The sequence below is a fragment of the Hypanus sabinus genome, chromosome 29 (assembly GCF_030144855.1).
Source record: "Hypanus sabinus isolate sHypSab1 chromosome 29, sHypSab1.hap1, whole genome shotgun sequence".
Lineage (NCBI taxonomy): Eukaryota > Metazoa > Chordata > Chondrichthyes > Myliobatiformes > Dasyatidae > Hypanus > Hypanus sabinus.
In genome coordinates this window covers 10,450,234-10,472,479 of record NC_082734.1, presented here as the reverse complement: position 1 = coordinate 10,472,479, position 22,246 = coordinate 10,450,234, and the positions used below count along the sequence as shown (strand labels likewise).

General features: G+C 43.0%; 1 protein-coding gene across 2 annotated transcripts in view; it reads right to left on the bottom strand.

Moving 5' to 3' along the window:
- Positions 1 to 20,343, bottom strand: part of LOC132382967 (epsin-2-like) — a 66,079-nt gene extending 45,736 nt beyond the window's left edge. For both annotated transcript variants that reach the window (XM_059953585.1, XM_059953584.1), the window contains exons 1-4: positions 20,288 to 20,343; positions 5,501 to 6,049; positions 1,918 to 2,154; positions 171 to 283 (exon numbers count right to left, since the gene is read on the bottom strand). In XM_059953585.1, coding sequence (XP_059809568.1) covers positions 171 to 283; positions 1,918 to 2,154; positions 5,501 to 5,858 — 708 coding nt within the window. In that variant the 5' untranslated portion in view covers positions 5,859 to 6,049; positions 20,288 to 20,343. The remainder of the gene's footprint in view (positions 1 to 170; positions 284 to 1,917; positions 2,155 to 5,500; positions 6,050 to 20,287) is intronic.
- Between the last annotated feature and the right edge of the window lie 1,903 nt (positions 20,344 to 22,246).

Genomic DNA, 22,246 nt, shown 5'->3' with positions numbered 1-22,246 from the left:
TAAAGTAGAGGATGATAGCTTCTTGATTAGTCAGGAAATCAAAGGTTATGGGGAGAAGGTAGGAGAATGGGGTCGAGAGGGATAATAAATCAGCTATGATGGAATGGTGGAGCAGAATCAATGGGTTGAATGGCCATATTCTGCCCCTGTGTGTTATTGTCTTTTGGTACCTGTTCAGCCTCTTCCCGACTCATAGCAAGTGCCAACTGTAGCTGCAGCTCCTCCTCTCCGCTGGTCTGAGGCCGTGTCTGCTCCAATTCGGAGGAGATCTTCGGTGAAGTGGCTGTGAGTAGAGAAACAAGCAACAGACAAGGAGCGTCATTGTGAGGACAGTCCAGTTTTTACACTTGGATCGTCACACTATCCAAGCTTCTCACCTGCAATTACACAGCACGGCATCAATTTGATCACATAGAATGGTTGTGAATTTCTGAACAATCATTTTAAACAGTCCCATTAGATCAACCCTCTCACGCAATAAGGAATTCCACACCATTTATACAATTCTCTCATCATTTAATTCTTTAAACTCAGATAGATCCAGATGTGAAGGCAAACTGGTGTATCCCTCAACAGCAGTACATCAACAATTAATTCTGCACTGAATATCAATGTCAATTTTAACCTCTTTAGAGGTACAACCGGTGAGACAGAAATCAGCTATGATGGAATGGTGGGGCAGAATCAATGGGTTGAACAGTCACATTCTGCCCCTGTGTGTTATTGTCTTTTGGTTCTAATTACTGTGTGCTTTACTTTCTTGGTTGCCCATTAATGCTACATTGAAATATTTATCTGTAGTGGGCAAGAAAGAGTGCAAAGTGCATCATGGCTACACTTGGCAAGGTAGCGTAGTGGGTTTAGCACGTTCTACACTATCAAGAAAGCTCAACACCTCTCCTTTCTGAGGAGGTTGAAGCGAGCTGGACTATCATGACCTTCTACAGATGCGCAGTTGAGAGCATCTCCACATTCTGCAACACTGCACAGTATGGTGACTGCACTGTGCTGGACAGGAAGGCTCTACAATGAGTAATCAAAACTGCGCAACGCATCACTGCCACTAGCCTACCCGCCATATACATAGAAAGGTGCCAGAAAAAGGCCTGTACTATCACGAAGGATCCCATACAGCTTGCTCATGGACTGTTTGTCCCACTCTCACTCTCATCACACGTAGCACCCACAACAGGGCCACCACATTCAAAACCAGTTACTTTCCCCAAGCAGTAAGGCTGATCAACACCTCCACCGAGTGACCGCCCCTCCACAGTACTTTATCATTTCCTCTCAGAATCACCTTATGTACAGACCTAGCATTACTTTATGGTCATACAATCAATCTATGTATATAAGCAATTTTATGTATTTCTATTTATTGTGCTTTTTATTATTATTTTCCTTATCTCATTTTTTTGCTGCATCAGATCCAGAGTAACAATTATTTCATTCTCCCTTAAACTTGTTTACTAGGAAAGACACTAAACAATCTTGAACTGCTTTCCAGCACCAGTGATCACCAACAGAGCGTCAATTCCCACCGCTGCCTGTAAGGAGTTTGTATGTTCTCCCTGTGACCGTGGAGGCTTCCTGCGGGTGCTTCGGTTTCCTCCCACATTCCAAAGACGTACAGGTTTGTGAGTTGTGAGCGTGTTATGTTGGCGCCGGGCGAGTGGTGACACTTCCAGGCTGCCCCCAGTGCAATCTCCACTGACAGGCTGATGCAAAACAACACATTTCACTATGTGTTTCGATGTACATGTGAGAAATAAAGTTGATCTTTATCTCTAGGCTAGTGGTTGTTCTGCACTGTGTTAATATGAAAAGAATAATACCAATGTGAATTTAGAAAAGGTTTAAAACATTACCCATAACAACTCTCTAATATATCCACACACACAAGGTTTGAATACTTACAGCCGTGGTAGGAAGCAGGTGACCCACCCACTTTGCTGCACTCATCTGATTGGCTAGTAGACAGGTTTGGGTGGCTAGAACCCCGGCCAAACATAATCTGGTTGTTGCTGCCTACTCCCGTTGTCACACTTGACATCCGCTCTTTTGTCTTCAGTGCATGACTGCGCTCGACTCGAAGCCTCTCATCATCCTTCAGTAGGGCGATGAGCTGTTTCGATTTCTCCCTCACGTTGACACCTGGTTAAGAGAATTGATTGGAAAAGTTCAGTGAAACTAAGCAATGAGTAGAGTATTTATTAAAGGAAATCATGTCTAAATAATCTGCTGGATTTCTTGGAGAATGTGATTAGGAGCATAGAGAATGGAGAACCATCAGATGTTTAATATTTAGATTGATTGACAACATTGCCTGTTTATTTATTGATACAGCAGGATAGCAAGCCCTTCATGCCCCATGAGGCTGCATTTTCCAATTACACCCATGTGACCAATTAACCCACTAACCCGTATGACTTTAGAATGTAGGAGGAAACCGGACACCTAGAGGAAGCCCACGTGGTCATGGGTAGAACGCACAAACTCCTTACAGACGGTAGCAGAATTGAACTGGGGTCACCGGCGCAGTAATAGTGTTACGCTAAGCTACTGTGTCACACACACCAAATGCTGGAGGAACTCAGCTGGTCAAGCAGCATCATTGGAAATGAGCAAACAGTCGACGTTTCGGGCCGAGACCCTTCTTTGGGACAGGATTTGGCCTGAGACATTGACTGGCCTGCTGAGTTCATCCAGTGTATGTTGCTTTGGATTTTCTCGTTTATGATGATACAGTGCCACCCCAAACCATGGATTATGGAGGCCATCAGATAACGTCCCACAGCACAGGTTGTTCAGCAATGGTTAAGGACATAGAATTAGAGCTAATATCAGGATATGGATTGAGTATTTGTTATTGGACAGAAAGCATTCCTTTTAGGCAGCCATACTTCCCATATGCCTTGGTCATATTTATTACGGGAAGTGAAAGCCTTTAAAGAACTCTAGGCACCAAGCAGCATAAGCCACCATTAATAACAACATCAGACAAGTAGAAGCAATGGGTTAAAGCTTTACTGCCCTGGGTGCTGGTGAAAATTGTGGTTTATGATATCATCGTGCATCCGATTCTGCTTTTAAAATACATTTTATATACTTGACTGCTATTGGTTCAATTAGCATGTTAAATTATAGAAGGTGAATGATGCTTTGGTAAAGGATTTGTTGTGTATATTTCAACAGTTTGCAATTTTTGTCAGGCATCTCTCCATTGCTCCTTCTGAATTCAGTTGTAAAGCATATTTTTTTCTCATTATACCATTACCCTGGGCATGAAGCCAAGTTTTCGTTGCTAACTTTCACCTTTGACTCTTGGGTCCCTAAATCCTTCCATCTGAAGGGATTTTCTCTCCACATGCTTAGGCCAACTGGATTCACTGATGGTGACTGATTATTTGGGCGACATCTGTTATGAACAGCTTCCAGACAGTTGCAGGGTTTCTGGCTGGACCTTAATGCATAGGAACAGAATCGGGTCAATTGGCCCATCAAGTCTGCTCCGCCATCTCTCATAGCAGATTTATCAGAATCAGAATCAGGTTTAATATCACCGGTATTTGTTGGAAATTTGTTAACTTTGAGCAGCAGTACAATGTAATACAAAGTAAAGGGAAAAAACTGTGAATTACTGTGAGCATATATAAATAGTTAAATTAAATAAGTAATGCAAAAATGGAAATAAAAAAAAGTAGTGAGGTAGTGTTCATGGTTTCAATGTCTAATCAGAAATCGGATAGCAGAGGGGAAGAAGCTGTTCCAGAATCGCTGAGTATGCGCCTTCAGGTTTCTGTACCTCTTTCCTAATAGGAACAATGAAAAGATGGCAAGTCCTGGCTGGTGGGGATCCTTAATGATCGATGCCACCTTTTTGCAGCACTGCTCCTTGAAGATGTCTTGGATAGTATCCCTCTTAACCCCATTCTCCCTGTAACCTGTGATGCCCTTATATCAACCTCCATATTAAATATACCCACCCTTGGCCTCCACAGCCATCTGTGACAATGAATTCCACTCTAAATGATGCATAACAAATACCATGGAACTTAAACAAAACTTTTCCTTTCTTTGCTTCCCATGGTTAATTTTCATATTCACTAATGTCAAATAATATTGGTATGACTCTATTTTACTCTTACAAACACTAACTCAAAGCTGCTACAGTCTGTGCACTATTAACAGGCCTCTTTTTATACCTGTGGTCCTAGGGTTTATTTCCCACCACTGACATCTCTGAGCCACAATTCGGATGAGTTTTGCTAAGTCTCAAACCACCAAAAGGCTGACTGCATGCGTGGCATTTAAAGGTTACATATTGGAGTCTTTTAATAGCAGACAGCTGGAGGGTTTGGTCCACTTATTTTGACCACATTTTTAAAAAATTATTTGGCACAAAAAGTCTTTGACTATGTAAGTGTAACTTTTTAATGAGCTTTTTAAAATTTGGGTCAAAAGTTCTGAACTGCAACAGCTTTATCTATCAAAAGCTATCCATGTCAATGGGCGGTAGTGTAGTGGTTAGCACAATGCTTTACAGTACAGGCGACCTGGGTTCAATTCTTGCTGTTGCCTGTAAGGAGTTTATATGTTCTCCCCTGTGATTGCACGTGTTTCCTCTGTGTGCTCCAGTTTCCTCCCACAGTCCAAAGACGTACTAGTTGGCAGGTTAATTGGTCATTGTAAGTTGTCCTGTGATTAGATTGTCCTGGATTGAATTGGGGGACCGCTGGGCAGCGTGCCTCGAAGGGCCTATCTCAATAAATAATAAATAACCCATCACAAAACAGTAATCAGTAAGCTTGAGAAGACATCTTCGTCTGAGAGTTTTAACCAAATTCTGAAGCCTCTGGCATTCAAGGTCGACCAAGGGTGTTGCATCCTAGCTGTCTAGGTACACAAGCCAGGGGAGTACAATATGGAGAACAAGCTGCTTCTCGCGTAACAGCTGCCCCACTCCACGCATCTGATGAACCCTAAGGAATGGCAGAACAACTGATACAGTTTGGCACCAGAAACATCGCAAGATTTGCCAGTCAGTGTTGAACTCAAAGTAGGACTGCCAGACTATATTTTATCAGACATATATTAGGCAATATTGAATTCCATTGCCTGCTTAAAGCAGCCTGCCTCGCAACTTTGGGTACAGTGGGCAAATTGGCACTGGGTCACCTGCGGGGTATATTATAACCAAAGTGATATTGTCCCTGTAATACATTCTGAAATTCTGGTCCAACGAGCCTGTGCTGCCCAATTACACCCAAGCGACCAATTAACCTACGTGGGAGGAAACCGGAGCACCTGGAGGAGGCATGTACAGACTTCTCACAGGCAGCACCAGGAACAGAACCCAAGTCACTGGCCTATAAAGCATTACACTAACGTGCTGCCCATGATTTGCCGCAAGGCTTACTAGTTCCTGTAAGGCACTCTCCCACCCATCAAAATCCGTGTGTACTACTTCAACAAAATCACGATTAGGTTATTTTATTACCCTGATCCCTTCCATCTCGATCAATGTACTGGAAGTCCTTCAGCGTCTGAATGGCAAAGATGTTTTCCTTGCACTGTTGCGCTACCCGTTCGGAGCCTGTCTTGATCAGGTAGTCCATTAGCATCAAGGCCTTGTACACATGACGCCAGTTCTTGCCATGGTCATTGAGGCGCTTCCAGATCATGCTCATAATCTCTGTGAAAGCCACCACATTGTAGGTCAGGTCTGAAATCTCCGCCATCAGCGAGCTCGAGGGTCCCCATGGGTCATTTGACGTAGCCTCCCGTACCTTTATCTCTGCTTCAGAATAATTGTTTACGATGTTTTTCATCTGTCTTCGAAGAGATGAGGACGTCATGGTTAACTGCTTTGATTTCCTTATGCCCTCTCTGCCGCAGGCTCCTCTCAGCTGCCAAGTGTTTACAATTCCGGTTTCGGGGAGAATGTGATCCCTTTTTCAGCCTGACTGAAGCTCCATGCTGCCCTAACAGGTGCTTATTTATCAAACTTGTTCCACTGACAGTTCCACCCTTGTCACATATCCAACACCTAGAACAAGAAAACAAGAGATTGAATCAACATCATACTTCTGTGAATGTGCCTGGGGTTATTTGAACTACTGTCACCCTCCTGTCAGCTTGAACCAGTCTGGCCATTCTCCTCTAACATCTCTCATTAACAGAAATGGCACTCACTGAATGCTTCTGTGTCCACACCATTCTCTGTAAGCTCCAGAGCAGGGGTCCCCAACCTTTTTTTAATGCCAATAGGACCAAAGCCATTAAGCAGAACCTCTGCCAGTTGTGTGTGAAAATCCCAGATCAGCAGTTTCTGAGATATTCAAACCACTCTGTCTGGCACCAACATTCATTCCGTGGTCAAAGCAACTGAGATCACATTTCGACCCCCATTCTGATGTTTGGTCTGAACAACAACTGAACCTCTTGATCACATCTGCATGCTTTTATCACTGAGTTGCCACAGCGGCTGTGGAGGCCAAGTCTTTATGTATATTTAAAGCAGGGGTTGATTCTTGATTGGTCAGGGCATGAAAGGTTATGGGGAGAAGGCAGGAGGTTGGGGCTGAGTGGGAAAATGGATCAGCCATGATGGAATGGTGGAGCAGACTAGATGGGCATCATTCTGCTCCAATATCTTATGGTTTTATGGAGTTGCTGCCACACGATTGGCTAATAAGATAAATGTATTAATGAGCAAGTGTACAGGTTTACCTAATAAAGTGGCCTCTGAATGTAGTTTTGAAAGGAATTCACTGTCTTTATTTAGAGTAGCACAATCCTCTATTCTACAGAAAGACAGTGAATTGAGAATACAGTAGTGTATTTTATTGAAACTACATTAAATTTGATACAACTTTGCAGGATCCATTGAGTTTTAAAAGGCCTGGGGTTTTCCAAATGTTATAGTAAGGTTGTGTAACACGTTTAAATTAACATTTAATTATCAATTTTTATTGAAGGCCTGGACCAGGTGAACTTATTCCACTCACAGTTGACTTAAGTACGCACTTCCACTTTTTAAACCAGTTGCAAAGTACGATGACCACGGATTCAATTATAAATCACAATTCCTGCTATTTATACCAAACACATTCTTGTCTTTTGCTTCCATCTAACAAAGAATTTCAAAAAACTACATTGACAGTGTCTCTAACATTGCCAAAGACCCTTCCCATCCTTCCTGCAAGCTCTCTGACCTCCTGCCGTCAGGCAGAAGGTACAACAGCATAAGAACTACTGTAGCACTGTCAGGCTGGGTAGCAGCTTCCTGCAGACTGTTAGGCTTCTTAACACCCTGCTGCCACCCAGCACAACATGTACACCCTACCCAGCCCCTCTCCCCCAACTCACCCTGCACTGGTCACTTCTCATCTTTTATTGCTGCTATTTCACAGATTTCTACAACTGCTTTCTTTATTAGTGCCAGTAACATTATACCGATTTTACCACCTTACGGAAGCAAGCACTTCACACTCGATGAGAACCCGCCGATCTTCGGGCTGTGTCACTCAGGGATAGAAATGCATTTTCTTGCCTTGAAGTGCACGATGACCTATATTCTATCTAATGTGTTGCAGCATTCCAGATAACATCTGCTTTACCACAGGCACCACCACAGGACATTATTTTTAGATGCCAAGACAGGCGCATATCTGTTGCCGTACTTGAAAAATAGTATTTGCAGCATTAGGGAGAAAATACAAGGGTGGGGGGATGAATTTGAAAGCTCCATTAGAGAAATAGCTCAGACAGAATTTGCCTTATGCTAAGTGACTTAGAACCATAGAACATTACAGCACAGAAACAGGCCTTTTGGCCCTTCTTGGCTGTGCCAAACCATTTTCCTGTCTAGTCCCACTGACCTGCACCTGGGCCAAATCCCTCCAAACCCTCTCATCCATATACCTGTCCAAGTTTTTCTTAAATGTCAAAAATGAGCCCACATCCACCACTTCATCTGCCAGCTCATTCCACACTCCCACTACTCTCAGCATGAAGAAGCCCCCTCCAAAGTTCCCTTTAAACTTTTCCCCCTTCACCCTTAACTCATGACCTCTGTTTTTTTTCCTCCCCTGGCCTCAGTGGAAAAAGCCTGCTTGCATTCACTCTATCTATACCTATCATAATTTTATACACCTCTATCAAATCACCCCTCATTCTCCTACGCTCCAGGGAATAAAGTCCTAACCTATTCAACCTTTCTCTGTAACTCAGTTTCTCAATTCCCGGCAACATCCTTGTAAACCTTCTCTGCACTCTTTCAACCTTATTAATATCCTTCCTGTAATTAGGTGACCAAAACTGCACACAATACTCCAAATTCGGTCTCACCAATGACTTATACAACCTCACCATTACATTTAAACTCTTATGCTCAATACTTTGATTTATAAAGGCCAATATACCAAAAGCTCTTTTTACAACCCTATCTACTTGTGACGCCACTTTTAGGGAATTACGTATCTGTACTCCCAGTTCCCTCTGTTCTACTGCACTCATCAGCGTCCTACCATTTACCTTGTATGTTCTACCTTGGTTTGACCTTCCGAAGTGTAATACCTCACACTTGTCCACATTAAACTCCATCTGCCATTTTTCTGCCCATTCCTCCAACTGGTCCAAATCCCTCTGCATTTAGTTAGTTCTGGGCTGTAGCATTTTGTAAATACCGACATAAATTGAAGTTAAGCTGGAGTTTAAGATTCACTACGCATTATTCTGTAACCAGCAAATACAATTACCTAGTTCAGCAGCAAGGAATAGAATTCCAACCAGCTAACTTTAGAGCAGGATCTTCATCATTTTCAACAAGCCAAAATATTCAGTTACAACAGATGGAATGTTGGCGCCAAGATGGTGGACATATGCTGAGCCTTATTGCCAAGTTCAGTCAATAGACGAGGTACAAGGAAGGAGATACACTTTGCAAAGCTTCAATGTTAAATGATTTTTTTGAAAAAGTGTATGATTTTAGAAAGCAAACACCAATCTAATTTTGCACTGATAAATATTTCAGTCAGACTCTGGATAATAGCAACTGGCTTGCAGACTGATGGTTCCTTTAACAAGTCAAAGGGTTGTAAACTCAGTGGCCACTTCATTAGATACAGGAGTGTACCTAATAAAGTGGCCACAGGTGTGCTCTTCCGCTGCTGTAGCCAGTCCACTCAAGGTTCGACATATTGTGCATTCAGAGATGCTTTTCTGCACGCCACTGTTGTAATGTGTGGCTATTTGAGTTACTGTCTTCTTCCTGTCAGCTTGAACCAGTCTGGCCATTCTCCTCCGACCTCTCCCATTAAAAAGGTGTTTTCACCCTCAGAAATCTTACTCACTGGATGCTTTTTAGTTTCTTGCACCATTTTCTGTAAACTCTAGGGACTGTTGTGCATGACAATCCCAGGAGATCAGCAGTTTCTGAGATACTCAAACCACCCCCTCTGGCACCAACAATCATTCCACAGTCAAAATCACTTAGATCACATTTCTTCCCCATTCTGATATCTGGTCCGAACAATAACTGAAATTCTTGACCATGCCTGCATGCTTTTATGCATTTGAGATACTGCCATGTGATTGGCTGATTAAATATTTGCATTAACGAGCAAGTGTACAGGAGTAGCTGATAAAGTGGGCACTGAGCGATAAAATAAAATTATCACGCCACTGGAGCTATGTGAGTTAGCTGACCTCTGCAGTGGGGTAATAATTCTGCTTTATTGTGTATACACCACAAGGTAGGATTATCGCTCCATTGCAGAGGTGAGCTTTTGTGCTAATTCCACAGGATTGTGCAGATCCTCTGGAAGCAGAGCTAAGCAAAGAAGAACCATGAGGAAAGAAAGGGACAATGTTTATCTAACGCAGAGAAAATTAGGCAACAAGAAATGTGTGCATCTACGTGGTTCCACCTGAGGCAAAGTTCATTATCTTAACCAGATATTTGTTTGACAAGATGCACGGAAGCCAGAAAATAACTTGCAAGCTGCAACGTTAGCAGAAGATTCTGAATTAAAACGATAAAGCTCAATTTCTGCTTGCCCATGGCACTAATTAACTACACAAAAGAGGTTAGGTTGTCCAAATTTCAAACAATTCAGCTAATAAAATAAAAGTGCCATAAATCTGGAGGAGAAAACTAGGTTCATCGAAGCACTGAATCAAATTGCTGGCTGCTATCCAACATGTTCTGCTGAGAAATAATTTTCAGAATCAGAATCAGGTTTAATATCACCAGCATCTGTTGTGAAATTTGTTAACTTTGTGGCAGCAGTACAATGCAATATATGGTAAATATAGAAAAAAAACTGTGAATTGCAGTAAATTCATATATACTATATAAGTAGTGCAAAAAATAGGAAATAACAAGAAAATGTAGTTAATGGTTTGAATGTCCATTCAGAAAACAGATGGCAGAGGGGAAGAAGCTGTTCCTGAATCGTTGAGTGTGTGCCTTATGTACCTCCTCCCTGATAGTAGCAATGAGAAGAGGGCATATCCTGACTGGTGGGCGTCCTTAATGATGGACGTCACTTTTCTGAGGCACTGCTCCTTGAAGATGTCCTGAATGCTATGGAGGCAAGTGCCCATGATAGAGCTGACTGAATTTACAACTTTCTGCAGCTTATTTCGATCCTGTGCAGTGCTCCCCTGCCCCAAATACCAGCTGGTGATGCAGCCAGTTAGAATGCTCTCCACGGTATACCTGTTGATATTTGCGAGTGTCTTTGGTTACATACCAAATCTCCTCAAACTCCTAATGAAATATAGCTACTGTCCGTGCCTTCTTCATAGCTGCATCGATATGTTGGTCCCAGGTTAGATCCTCAGAGATATTGACACCCAGGGTCTTGAAGTTACTTACTCTTTCCACTTCTGATCCCTCTATGAGTGCTGGAGAGTGCTTCCTCGCCTTACCCTTTCTGAAGTCCACAATCAGTTCTTTGGTCTTACTGACATTGAGCTCAAGGTTGTGTAAATTGACTTATTTAGAGAAACAGCGCAGAATAGGCTATTCTGGCCCTTTGAGCCTCATCACCCAGCAGCACCCGACAATCTTTGATTTAACCTTAATCTAATCACGGGATGATTAACAATGACCAATTAATTAACAACCAGTACATGTTTGGATTGTGAGAGGAAGTTGGAGCACCTGGAGAAAACCCTCACATTCCACAGGGAGGATGTACTGATTCCTTACGGATGCATTAGAATTGAACTTCAACACCTGAGCTGTATTAGTGTCACGGTAACCACTACGCTATGGGTAAGGTTCTGTAACTGAATGTCAATCAGTATTATTCAGAGTGCCTTTCATCAGGGGAACAATAATCAGTAATCATCAGTATTTTCAGATAAACTGTGGAATTAGCAACAAAAGAAACAATGAACGCTATTCACGATGAAAAATATATGTAATAATTTCTAATATAAATAAATCTCTGTTTACCACAGCAAATATGCAAGAAATGGACATTGGACAAGGGAACACACACTAGTCCTCACAGAGGGATCAGAAGTAGAAAGAGTAAGCAATTTCAAGTTCCTGGGTGTCGATAACTGAGGATCTACCAACATATCGACAAAGTTACAAAGCATGCAAGACAGTGGCTATATTTCATTAGGAGTTTGGGGAAATCTGGTTTGTCACCAAAGGCACTCGCTAATTTTTTACAGATGTGCCGTGGAGAGCATTCTATCTGGCTGCATCACCGTCTGGTGATGGAGGAGTCTACTGCATAGGATTGAACTAAGCTGCAGAAGAGTTGTAAACTTAGTCAGTTCCCGAATGGGCACTAGCCTCCATAATATCCAGGACATCCTCAAGGACCGATGCCTCGGAAAGGCGGCGTCCATCATTAAAGACCCCCATCACCCAGGCCATGCCTTGTTCTCATTGCTACCATCAGGAAAGAGGTACAGGAAGTGATTCAGAGACAGCTTCCTTCCCTCTGCCATCCAATTTCTGAATGGACATTGAACCAATGAACACTACCTCACTACTTTTTCATTACTATTTTTGCACTACTTGTTTAATTATTTTTATATATATATAAAATATATATTTATTTTTACTGTAATTCAGAATCAGAATCAGGTTTAATATCACCAGCATATGTCGTGAAATTTGTTAACTTTGTGGCAGCAGTACAATGCAATACATGACTAATATATTAAAAAACTAATTACAGTACATAAATGTATATTAAATAGTTCAATTAAAATAAGTAGTGCAAAAACAGAAATTTACCAAAAAGTAATGAGGTAGTGTTTATGGGTTCAATGTTCATTCAGAAATTGGATGTCAAAGAGGAAGAAACTGTTCCTGAATCGCTGAGTGTGTGCCTTCAGTCTTCTGTACCTCGTTCCTGATGGTAGCAATGAAAAAAGGGCACACCCTGGGTGATGGGAGTTCTTAATGAAGGATGCCGCATTCTCGAGGCATCACTCCTTGAAGGTGTCACAGATGCTGGGGAGGCTAGAGCCCATGATGGAGCTGACTGAGTTTACAATATTCTGCTGCTTATTTCCATCCTGTGTAGTAGCCCCCCCCCCCCCACCATACCAGACAGTTTTGTTTTGTATTATTCAAAATGATCACATTTTGTTTTCTATTATTATGTATTGCACTGTATTGCTGCCACAAATACAATAAATTTCCTGACAAATGCCAGTGATGTTAAACCTGATTCTGATTCAATAATTGTTCTGCAATCAACCAACTCCACCAAATGAATAACTCATTCAACCATCTACCTTTGTTTCTGGACATTACTAATATAGAATTACCTGCAGTTTTCCTGCATTGAGCCACAGTAGTCCAGCCATTAATTCATTGGTGATAGTTAATCCAACACCAAGCAGTATAGAGGCAACCTGTTCATTCCTTTTACTAATCACTATCAAGTGATGAAACCCACCCATGAACTCAACCACACATTCACTTATTGTTTCAATTCCTGTGATGCTTCCAAACCTTCACCAAATGCCACACGGGATCTGAGTGTACCACTGGCACATTTCCCCTCACTGGGTGACCAAGTCCGCCAGCTTTGGCTGAAGTGGCTAAGACAGCAAAGTGGCCTGCTATGCAACAGCAGATCTTGGGACAACAGTACAGCAGCCTTTTGCACAAGGGTGCAGGAGCGTGCCTACCCTCAGCCTGATCTAAATAAAACATACATTATGCAGAGCAACAAGGCTGGGAAATTTTAAAAATCCTTACAAGAACAACAAAGATTCAAGAAGCAAAAATACAACAGATATAATGCCAAAAATGTTCTTATATAAGAATAATTAAGTACAGGTTGGGCCTGTTGGGGACTGAACGTTAACATGTATGTGAAAGTGAGGAAATGAGTAATATCAATCACAGGACATAGGCCCAGGATATTGTGCTGACCTTTAAACCTACACCAAGATCAATCTAACCCTTCCTGGCCACAGACCTCTCCATTTTCATTTAATTTCCTAGCTAAGAATCTCTTAAATGTACCCAAGGTATTTGCCTCTACCACCACCAAGGGCATTCCATACACGCACCACTGTAAAAGTCTTACCCCTGATACGCCCCCCATACTTTCCTCCAATCACCTTAAACAGAATTCCTCTGGTATTGGCCTTGGGAACACTGACTGCCCACTCTACCTATTTTAAATAAATAGTCTGCTTGGCAGAGGAAGGAGGCCAATGCTGTAACTAGGAGTGAAATATTAAGTGGGATAAGATTATAAAAATAGATAGATCTCATGGGTCAGAGGATGTTAAAAGAAGTATGGGAGGAATATTGAGAAGCTTGGCTGATTGTTTTTCAATCCTTTTTGGCATCAGAAAATTGGAGAACTGTTTAGAAAAGGAGGAGGGGTTAAACAGAGTATTTATCTATTTTATTTACTGAGATACGTGAAACTCTTTGAAGCTCTTCTGGCACCTTGAGCTGCGCCACCCATCAATTTCTGATTTAATCCTAGCTTAATCACAGGACAATTTACAATGACCAATTAGCCTACCAACCAGTAGGTCTTTGGACTGTGGGAGAAAACCAGAGCACCCAGAGGAAATGCACGTGGTCACCGGGAGAACATACAAACTCCTTACAGACAGTGGTGAGAATTGAACCCGAGTCACTGGTAAGGAAAGAGATGTGCTAATCATTATGTTAATTACCTACAAACTATTTTAACTTTGGCGACGGGTGAATTATTAGAATAAATTCGCAGGGCTTGCAAACCATGAATTTGCAATGGTATAGATTAATCAAGGGCCAAATGAAGGGAAATTGACTATGTGGTCTTGAGAAGGTAACAAGGAGAATTTGAGGGCAATGTTATTGATGTAGTCTCACTGAATTTTAGCAAGGTTTCTGACAAGGTATCACCTGTCAGACTGGTCAAAAAAGTTAGTCCATGGGATCCAAGAAAGTGCCAAATCAGAGTCTAAATTTGTTCTGCTGCATGAAGTAAAGAGTAATGTATGACAGGTGTTTTGTGACTGGAAAGCAGTTAGCACAGGTTCAGTATCAAGCCCTTGGTCTGAAGGATTTAAACATAAACTTAAGAAAGTCTCAGAGGAAAGGTTTACACTGCAGAAGAATATTGATGGGTGGATTAGTGGAGCAGAAAAGCATTTGGAATTTACTCCAGAGAAGTGTGAGGTAATGATCTGGAAGATGCAACAAGGCTAGGGAATACGTGGGTATTGAGTGTTATGCAGAAACAGACTGCATTCAACAGATCCTTTAAGGAGGCATGATGGCTTGATAAGGTGGCTAACAAGACATTCAGAATGTTAAGGTTAAAGTACTAGCTAAGGCACAAGAAAGGGATAAAACAGTGGAGGGTACAGGGACATTTATGATGATGGTATTACAACTGTGAACTTTTTTGCAATAAGTTAAGATTAGATAAACCAAGATTGTTTACCTTGCAAAGGTGTGGCTGAAGGGAGTTATGAATTATGTATAAAGTTATGATGAAGTCAGACAGAATAAATAGGAAAAACCTTTCCCTCAAAAAAAGGTTAAAAACCACAGGACAGAAATATAACATATTTGGCACGATTGGAAGTGAGATGACAATTTTGTTTTTGACACAGAGGATGGTATTGGTTCGGAACTCATTGCCTGAAAGGCTGGACAGGCAAAAAGTCTTAACATATTTTAAAGAGCATTTGGAAGTACCTACTGGGTTACAGATCTTATATAGATAAGGTTGAGAAGCTATTTTGGACTGTCATGAACCTCTTGCTGCATCATAAATTTCCCTGACTCCAAAAGAGGAGTACGATGTCCAGTTCTGGCCACTTCAAGGCTGTGATGGCCCTGAAGATGAGTGCATTATTTACTGTAATGGTGTGAACAAAGAATAACTGGAGGATCTTAATAGGTCAAATGTCATCTGTGAAGTCAAGGGGATGGTTGACGTTTTGGGAACTAACTCCAAATGCTTCATCCGTGCCGGAATGTGTGGCGATACTTGCCGGCTGCCCCCAGCACTTCCTTGAGTGTGTTGGTTGTTAATGCAAGTGACGCATTTCACTGTAGATTTTTGAAATGTATATGTGATAAATAAATCCAAATCTAGATCAGGAACCTCTTTACTGAAACAGAGGATGAAGGATTTCAGCAACAGAGTTTGACCACAGAAGATGGAAGTGTTCTCATTGGGGCAAAGGAGCGACTGGGAAAAGGTATGGGCAGGGCGGGGGCATCGAGAGATCTGTTTTTGAACACAACTGTGAAGATCTGGCATTTGGTGGCAAAGAAAATGGTGAAAACAATTTTCATACTAGATGGAAAATAATATGCAGAAATTTGGAATAATAATACAGGAAAATGGGCCTGATGAGAATACTCTAAAACAGCCTTTCTCAACCATTTTGCCCTGAAGGAACCCTTGAAATAATTTTCAAGTCTCAGGGAACCCCTGCATAAAAATTATTACATCTATAGGTCACTGTATATGAGTATGATCAGTAAGTAGGAGATATAATAATCCAAAAATAATTGTCAATGCTCTTTTGGTTAGAGAATGAATTTTTAGCCAACCATTCTTGAAAAAAACACGTAGTTTAGTTTATCTTTCTTGAAATTAATCTCCTTTTTCCTTTCATAAATGAAAAAAAATACGCAAACATAACAAATGTTTGTTAACTAACTGGCTTAAGCCAAAATGGGAGTTAATTTTTCTAAAGGTAGGATTGGTAGATTTAATTTAAATAAAGGTTGTAAATTGATTTTAATTAATGCTATTTACAAAATGAACGTTTATTGACAATGTTGAAAAATAAAGTTACTAAATACTATAAGCCAAAGCAACACAGTTCCTCCAGGACAAGACTTTGTGTTTCCAGATATGAAGACAAAACATTAAATATATCTTGGCCTTTGCTTTTCTCGGACAGCTCTTCGCAACAGAAAAAGTTTTCTTGGATTTCACCATCATTTACAAACCTTACAAATGCCACAACATGATACTTATTGTGAAATCTGTTGACTCATCACCTGGATAGAGAAACTATTGTTTTTCACACAAAACCTCTTCAGCATCATGTGACATGTCATCAATATGTCAACTTATCATGCTGTTTGAGAGTGCAACCTTTCCAATTTCACGTAATACATTCTGTCCTAGCATTTTACCCACTATAATCTTACATGCTAAGTTCTCACATTTCCTTTTCTGGGTAATACGTTCTACTACTAAATAACTGCTTCCCGAGTCCTCTTACTAACTGTGACTTAAGTAACAAAAGCTTTACTCTGTTATTTTGAGATTCCAATAGCCGTTAATTATAATCAGCAATTTTGTGTGTCATATGGCTGTGATTCATAGTTAAATGTCTTTTCAATTTTGCTGAAGCCATTGCTGCATCTGTAAGTCATTTGCCACAGACCAGGTACAATGGAATGTGACAATTCGGATCACCTGTCCATGCAAAATTCATTGATGTCGATTTCATTGTAAAGATAGACTTTTTGTGTGCCCCTTATTGCACTAGTGCAGTGAAATGACTCAGATGATTGTACCGTCAGACATGTCTGTAAAACACAGGGGTTAATAAAGTATAAAAAAGAACGGTATAATAAATAAAACTGCAAAAAATACAAAAGCTTCACACTACAATTCAGTTCTAACCCACACAATCCACCTTTTGCAATGTTTACAACAGCAAAGTGGCAGGCCAGTAGCTGAGTCATGGTGCGTAAAAATTCCTTCTTTAGAATGAAAATTTCCCTCCAGTTTTCTGTCAAGTTTGTTTGCTCCCCATAAGTCAGTTGAGGGCATGTAAGGGGAAGCAGGTGGAGGTAATTCGGGAGGGAGACACTGATGTCACAGCTCCAGGTGGGAGAGACCATTCAAAGCTCAGGAAACACACTTCATGTTCATCGACCTGCCATCCTCCCCTCCGTGTAATATAGCACTCACCAATTATCAGCCTGCCATCCTCCCCTCCATGTAATATAGCACTCACCAATTATCAGCCTGCCATCCTCCCCTCCGTGTAATATAGCACTCACCAATTATCAGCCTGCCATCCTCCCCTCCATGTAATATAGCACTCACCAATTATCAGCCTGCCATCCTCCCGTGTAATACAGCACTCACCAATTATCAGCCTGCCATCCTCCCCTCTGTGTAATACAGCACTCACCAATTATCAGCCTACCATCCTCCCCTCCATGCGATACAGCACTCACCAATTATCAGCCTGCCATCCTCCCCTCTGTGTAATACAGCACTCACCAATTATCAGCCTACTATCCTCCCCTCCGTGTAATACAGCACTCACCAATTATCAGCCTACCATCCTCCCCTCCGTGTAATACAGCACTCACCAATTATCAGCCTGCCAACCTCCCCTCCGTGCGATACAGCACTCATCAATTATCAGCCTATTGTCCTCTCCTTTGCACAATACAGCACTCACCAATTATCAATTGCCTTCCCTATCTTGTGTCAAAAGCTGTGAACGGACTGAAGCAAATAAAGATGGTTCTACTGTGCACTGCCAAACAGGGCAGAGAGACCTCTAACGAGATTGCTAACGGGACAGCATCGTGTGCTGCACGGAGTTCAAAAACAGTTATTTTTTTTTAAATCACGACCTCTTGCGGAACCCCGGTTGAGAAACCCTGCTCTAAAGAATGGCTTCCTAACCCTTTTTATACCACAGACTCCCTATCATTAACCGAGCAGTCCATGAACCTTAGATCGGGATCTCCCGCTCTGAAGGGAACAGCCCCAGACTGGACAGGTCAGATTTCCCCCTGTGCCATTATAATTCAATACTGACAACTTGGAATCCCTCCTGCATTAAGATATAACCAGGGATCAACCCAGCCCTTTCTGCAGCTCATCTTTCACAAAACGTCCCTGTCCTATTCAAGCCCTTTAACTTCCCAGCTGGGGATTACACTGCCGACAGCTGATGGATGCTGGCATCTCTTTTGTGCAGCTCTGCTCACTCGTTACGAGGATATGGAGGCTTTGAAGAGGGGAAACATAGAAAATAGGTGCAGGAGTAGGCCATTCGGCCCTTCGAACCTGCACCGCCATTCAGTATGATCATGGCTGATCATCCAACTCAGAACCCTGTACCTGCTTTCTTTCCAAACCCCCTGATCCCTTTAGCCACAAGGGCCATATCTGACATAGAAACATAGAAGTGGTCTGTTCATAGAAGAAGGTACAGAAGTGGTTCACCAGGATGCCGCCCGAATTAGAAGGTATGAACTATAAGGAGAGGTTCGGTAAACACTGTCATAGGTTCAGGGTGAAAGATGAAATATTTAAGGGGAACTTCACTCAGAGGGTGGTGCCAGTGAAGAGTGAGCTATCAGCAGAAGTGGTAGATGTGGGTTCAATTGTAACGTTCAAGAGAAGGTAGAGCAGGTACATAGAGGGAAGGGGTATAGTCAAGGTGCAGATACCTGGGACTAGGCAGACCAGGCTGCATTTATCTATCACTCTATGACATCAGTTCTGATAAAATAATTCTTCAACATAAGGCATAGGAGCCAATCTAGTCAGCTCTGCCATTCAATCACAGCTGATGTATTTTCCCTCAACCACGTTCTCCTGAATTCTTCCTGTAACCATTGATATAAGCAGTCAGCCTCTTAAAAAAAAGTTTTTTCTTTCCATTCAGAGAGAGACACACATAAACCTTTGGAACTCACTATCTCAGCGGGTAGTGGACACTGAGTATATTCCTGGGGTTAAGATTTTTGGGCTACTGGTAAATCTCATTTTATAGAAATAAGGCAGGAAAGTGGAGTCCAGCACAAGGTAAAAATCAGTCGTGATATTAACTTGCACAGTAGACTCAAGGAACCAAAAAACCTCCTCCTTCTTAATGCTGATAGTCTCTTTCCCCAAGCACCAAGCTCATTTCACCCCCCACCCCCACGCATTCAAATCTTCACCCCTGTGCAAATTCAAGCATGGCTCAGATAACAATCTGAAGATCGTTGATGATGTGGCTCGCCCGCTACTTTGCTCTCCGTTTCCTCATATTCTCTTAGGTGAACCTAATAGCTACTTGTGCACCTTAAAGTGGCCAGCTCTCCTTCACACCTCCGGGTGATATCATTTCTGGTGATACTCAATACAGCCTTCCCAGCATCACTTGTCAGCTGCGGAGAGCAGTGAATCTATGCCTTACTCATCACCCTTTTAACTTCAAGTGCACGGGTCATAGTGCCTATTCACCTCACAGCCTCTGGTCCTGTCGGAAACAAACCGCAGGGCTGTGGGAACCCGTTGGCCACCAGTCAAACCCAGGGCCAGGTCAAGCACGGCAGAACCAGTGGCTTCTCACTGAACAGGGCAACTCTCCAGTCTGCAGCATCTAAAGGACATCATCATTTTCACAGCCCGGGCCTCAGGGGCTCTTCTCTCCAAATAGGATCAGTGACACATTTATAAGGGGCTTTAACTGATTAATCCCCCCTCTCCTCTAGCTACCTTTTATCTCCTATAACCCCCCCCCCCTTAGTGTCCCCAGAATCTCAATATCAAGCGCACATTCAATTGAAATGTGGTTTCCTGCGCAGTACATAAATACGAGACGGTGTAATGAACGGACGGAAACAACGGCCTGGATTTCAGGTGGTCGCCGCCCTTCCTTCTACCTCCGGGCAGCCAACATCAACAGGAAAACCCGAGGCGACGGTTGGGGGCCTACGGCCGGAAAGCCGCTGTTCAGTATTTGCTATGGAATCGACAGTGACAGGTCCCAACCCGGCCGGCTTTTTTAAATTTACCGGCAGTGAGTCTCAGGCCCACGACCCGTTAACCACTCACCACCTTCCCGCTCGATCCCAGCCTGATTGCCAACCGAAGACCCGCCCACCACCGGCCCGTCCCCGAGGCTGCGAGGGCGGGGCTGCAACCTTACCGCCCAATAGTAGAACCGCTGGTGCGCCCGTTCCTGAGTGACATTCACACTCACCAATAAACAGCAGGGTCTCGGTTATATTGACAGCCAGAGAGGCCAATCGTTTCACTGACAGCTCTGTTCCTATGGTGCGAGGAGAACACGGTTAAGTGGGCGGGGTACTACATGGACCACAGAAATCTGCAGCACATAGCAGGCCCTTCGGCCCACAATTGTTGTGCCGACCATGTATCCCACTCTGGAAACTGCCTAGAGTTTCCCTAGAGCATTATTCTGCTAATGAGGACTTGTTCAATAGAAATGAAGATCAGGCACAACACATTCTAGTTGACAGTTATGTTATCCAATCAGTGGCTGTAATGAGCTGATTGACATTTCAGTCAAACAAATCTGGTTAATTAGCCTTCTGAAACAGGAAGGACATCTGAATGGGGACGTTGGGAATCCTAACACTCCAGCAGGGCAGCAAAAGAATGGGATAATTATTGGGATAAAAATATTAGGATAAGCAATCATTCCATCAAACTGATTGGTGTCACTCTGCCCTAACTCCATCCTGCCGCCACCCCACTCAGGACAGGTTTCCCCTTGTCCTCACCTATCACCCCACCAGCCTCCGGGTCCAACGTATAATTCTCCGTAACTTCTGCCACCTCCAACGGATCCCACTATCAAGGACATCTTTCCCTCCTCCACCCCCACCCCCCCCCCCCCCGCTTTCCGCAGGGATCGCTCCCTACACGACTCCCTTGTCCATTCGTTCCTCCCCCCATCCCTTCCCACCGATCTCCCTCCTGGGAGATTCTTGTAAGCGGAACAAGTGCTACACCTGCCCTTACACTTCCTCCCTCACCACCATTCAGGGCCCCAGACAGGTCCTTCCAGGTGAGGCGACACTTCACCTGTGAGTCCGCTGGTGTGGTATACTGCGTCCGGTGCTCCCAGTGCGGCCTTTTATATATCGGTGAGACCCAATGCAGACTGGGAGGCCAATTCGCTGAACACCTACGCTCTGTCCGCCAGAGAAAGCTGGATCTCCCAGTGGCCACACATTTTAATTCCACGTCCCATTCCCATTCTGATATGTCTATCCATGGCCTCCTCTACTGTCAAAATGAAGTCACGCTCAGGTTGGAGGAACAACACCTTATATACTAGCTGGGTAGCCTCCAACCTGATGGCATGAACATTGACCTCTAAATTCTGTTAATGCCCCTCCTCCTCTTCTTACCCCACCCCTGATTTATTCATTCCCCCCCTTTTTTTCTTTCTGCCCATCACTCTTTGCCTGTTCTCCATCTCCCTCTGGTGCTCCCCTCCCCCTTTCTTTCTCCCTAGGCCTCCCAAGCCATGATTCTTTCCCTTCTCCAGCTCTGTATCACTTTTGCCGATCACCTTTCCAGCTCTTAGCTTCGCCCCACCCCCTCCTGTCTCCTCCTGTCTTTTCGGATTTCCCCCTCCCCCTCCTACTTTCAAATCTCTGACTATCTTTTCTTTCAGTTAGTCCTGACGAAAGGTCTCGGCCGGAAACGTCAACAACGCTTCTCCCTGTAGATGCTGCCTGGCCTGCTGTGTTCCACCAGCATTTTGTGTGTGTTGTTTGGTGTAACTTTTGCACTTTTTGCATTATGCCAGAACTCCAGGGGCCAACAATGAACTTGGACCAAATTATACATTGAGCAAGAACTTTACGGTCCCATGCAATTCTGTTTGTTTTGAAGGAACACATGGAGTGGTGGTCTGGAGAACATTTAAAGATTTTCATAATGGCATTCAGTCGAGCTGCTGCCTCACAGCTGTGCTTTCAATCCGAATCTCTCGTACT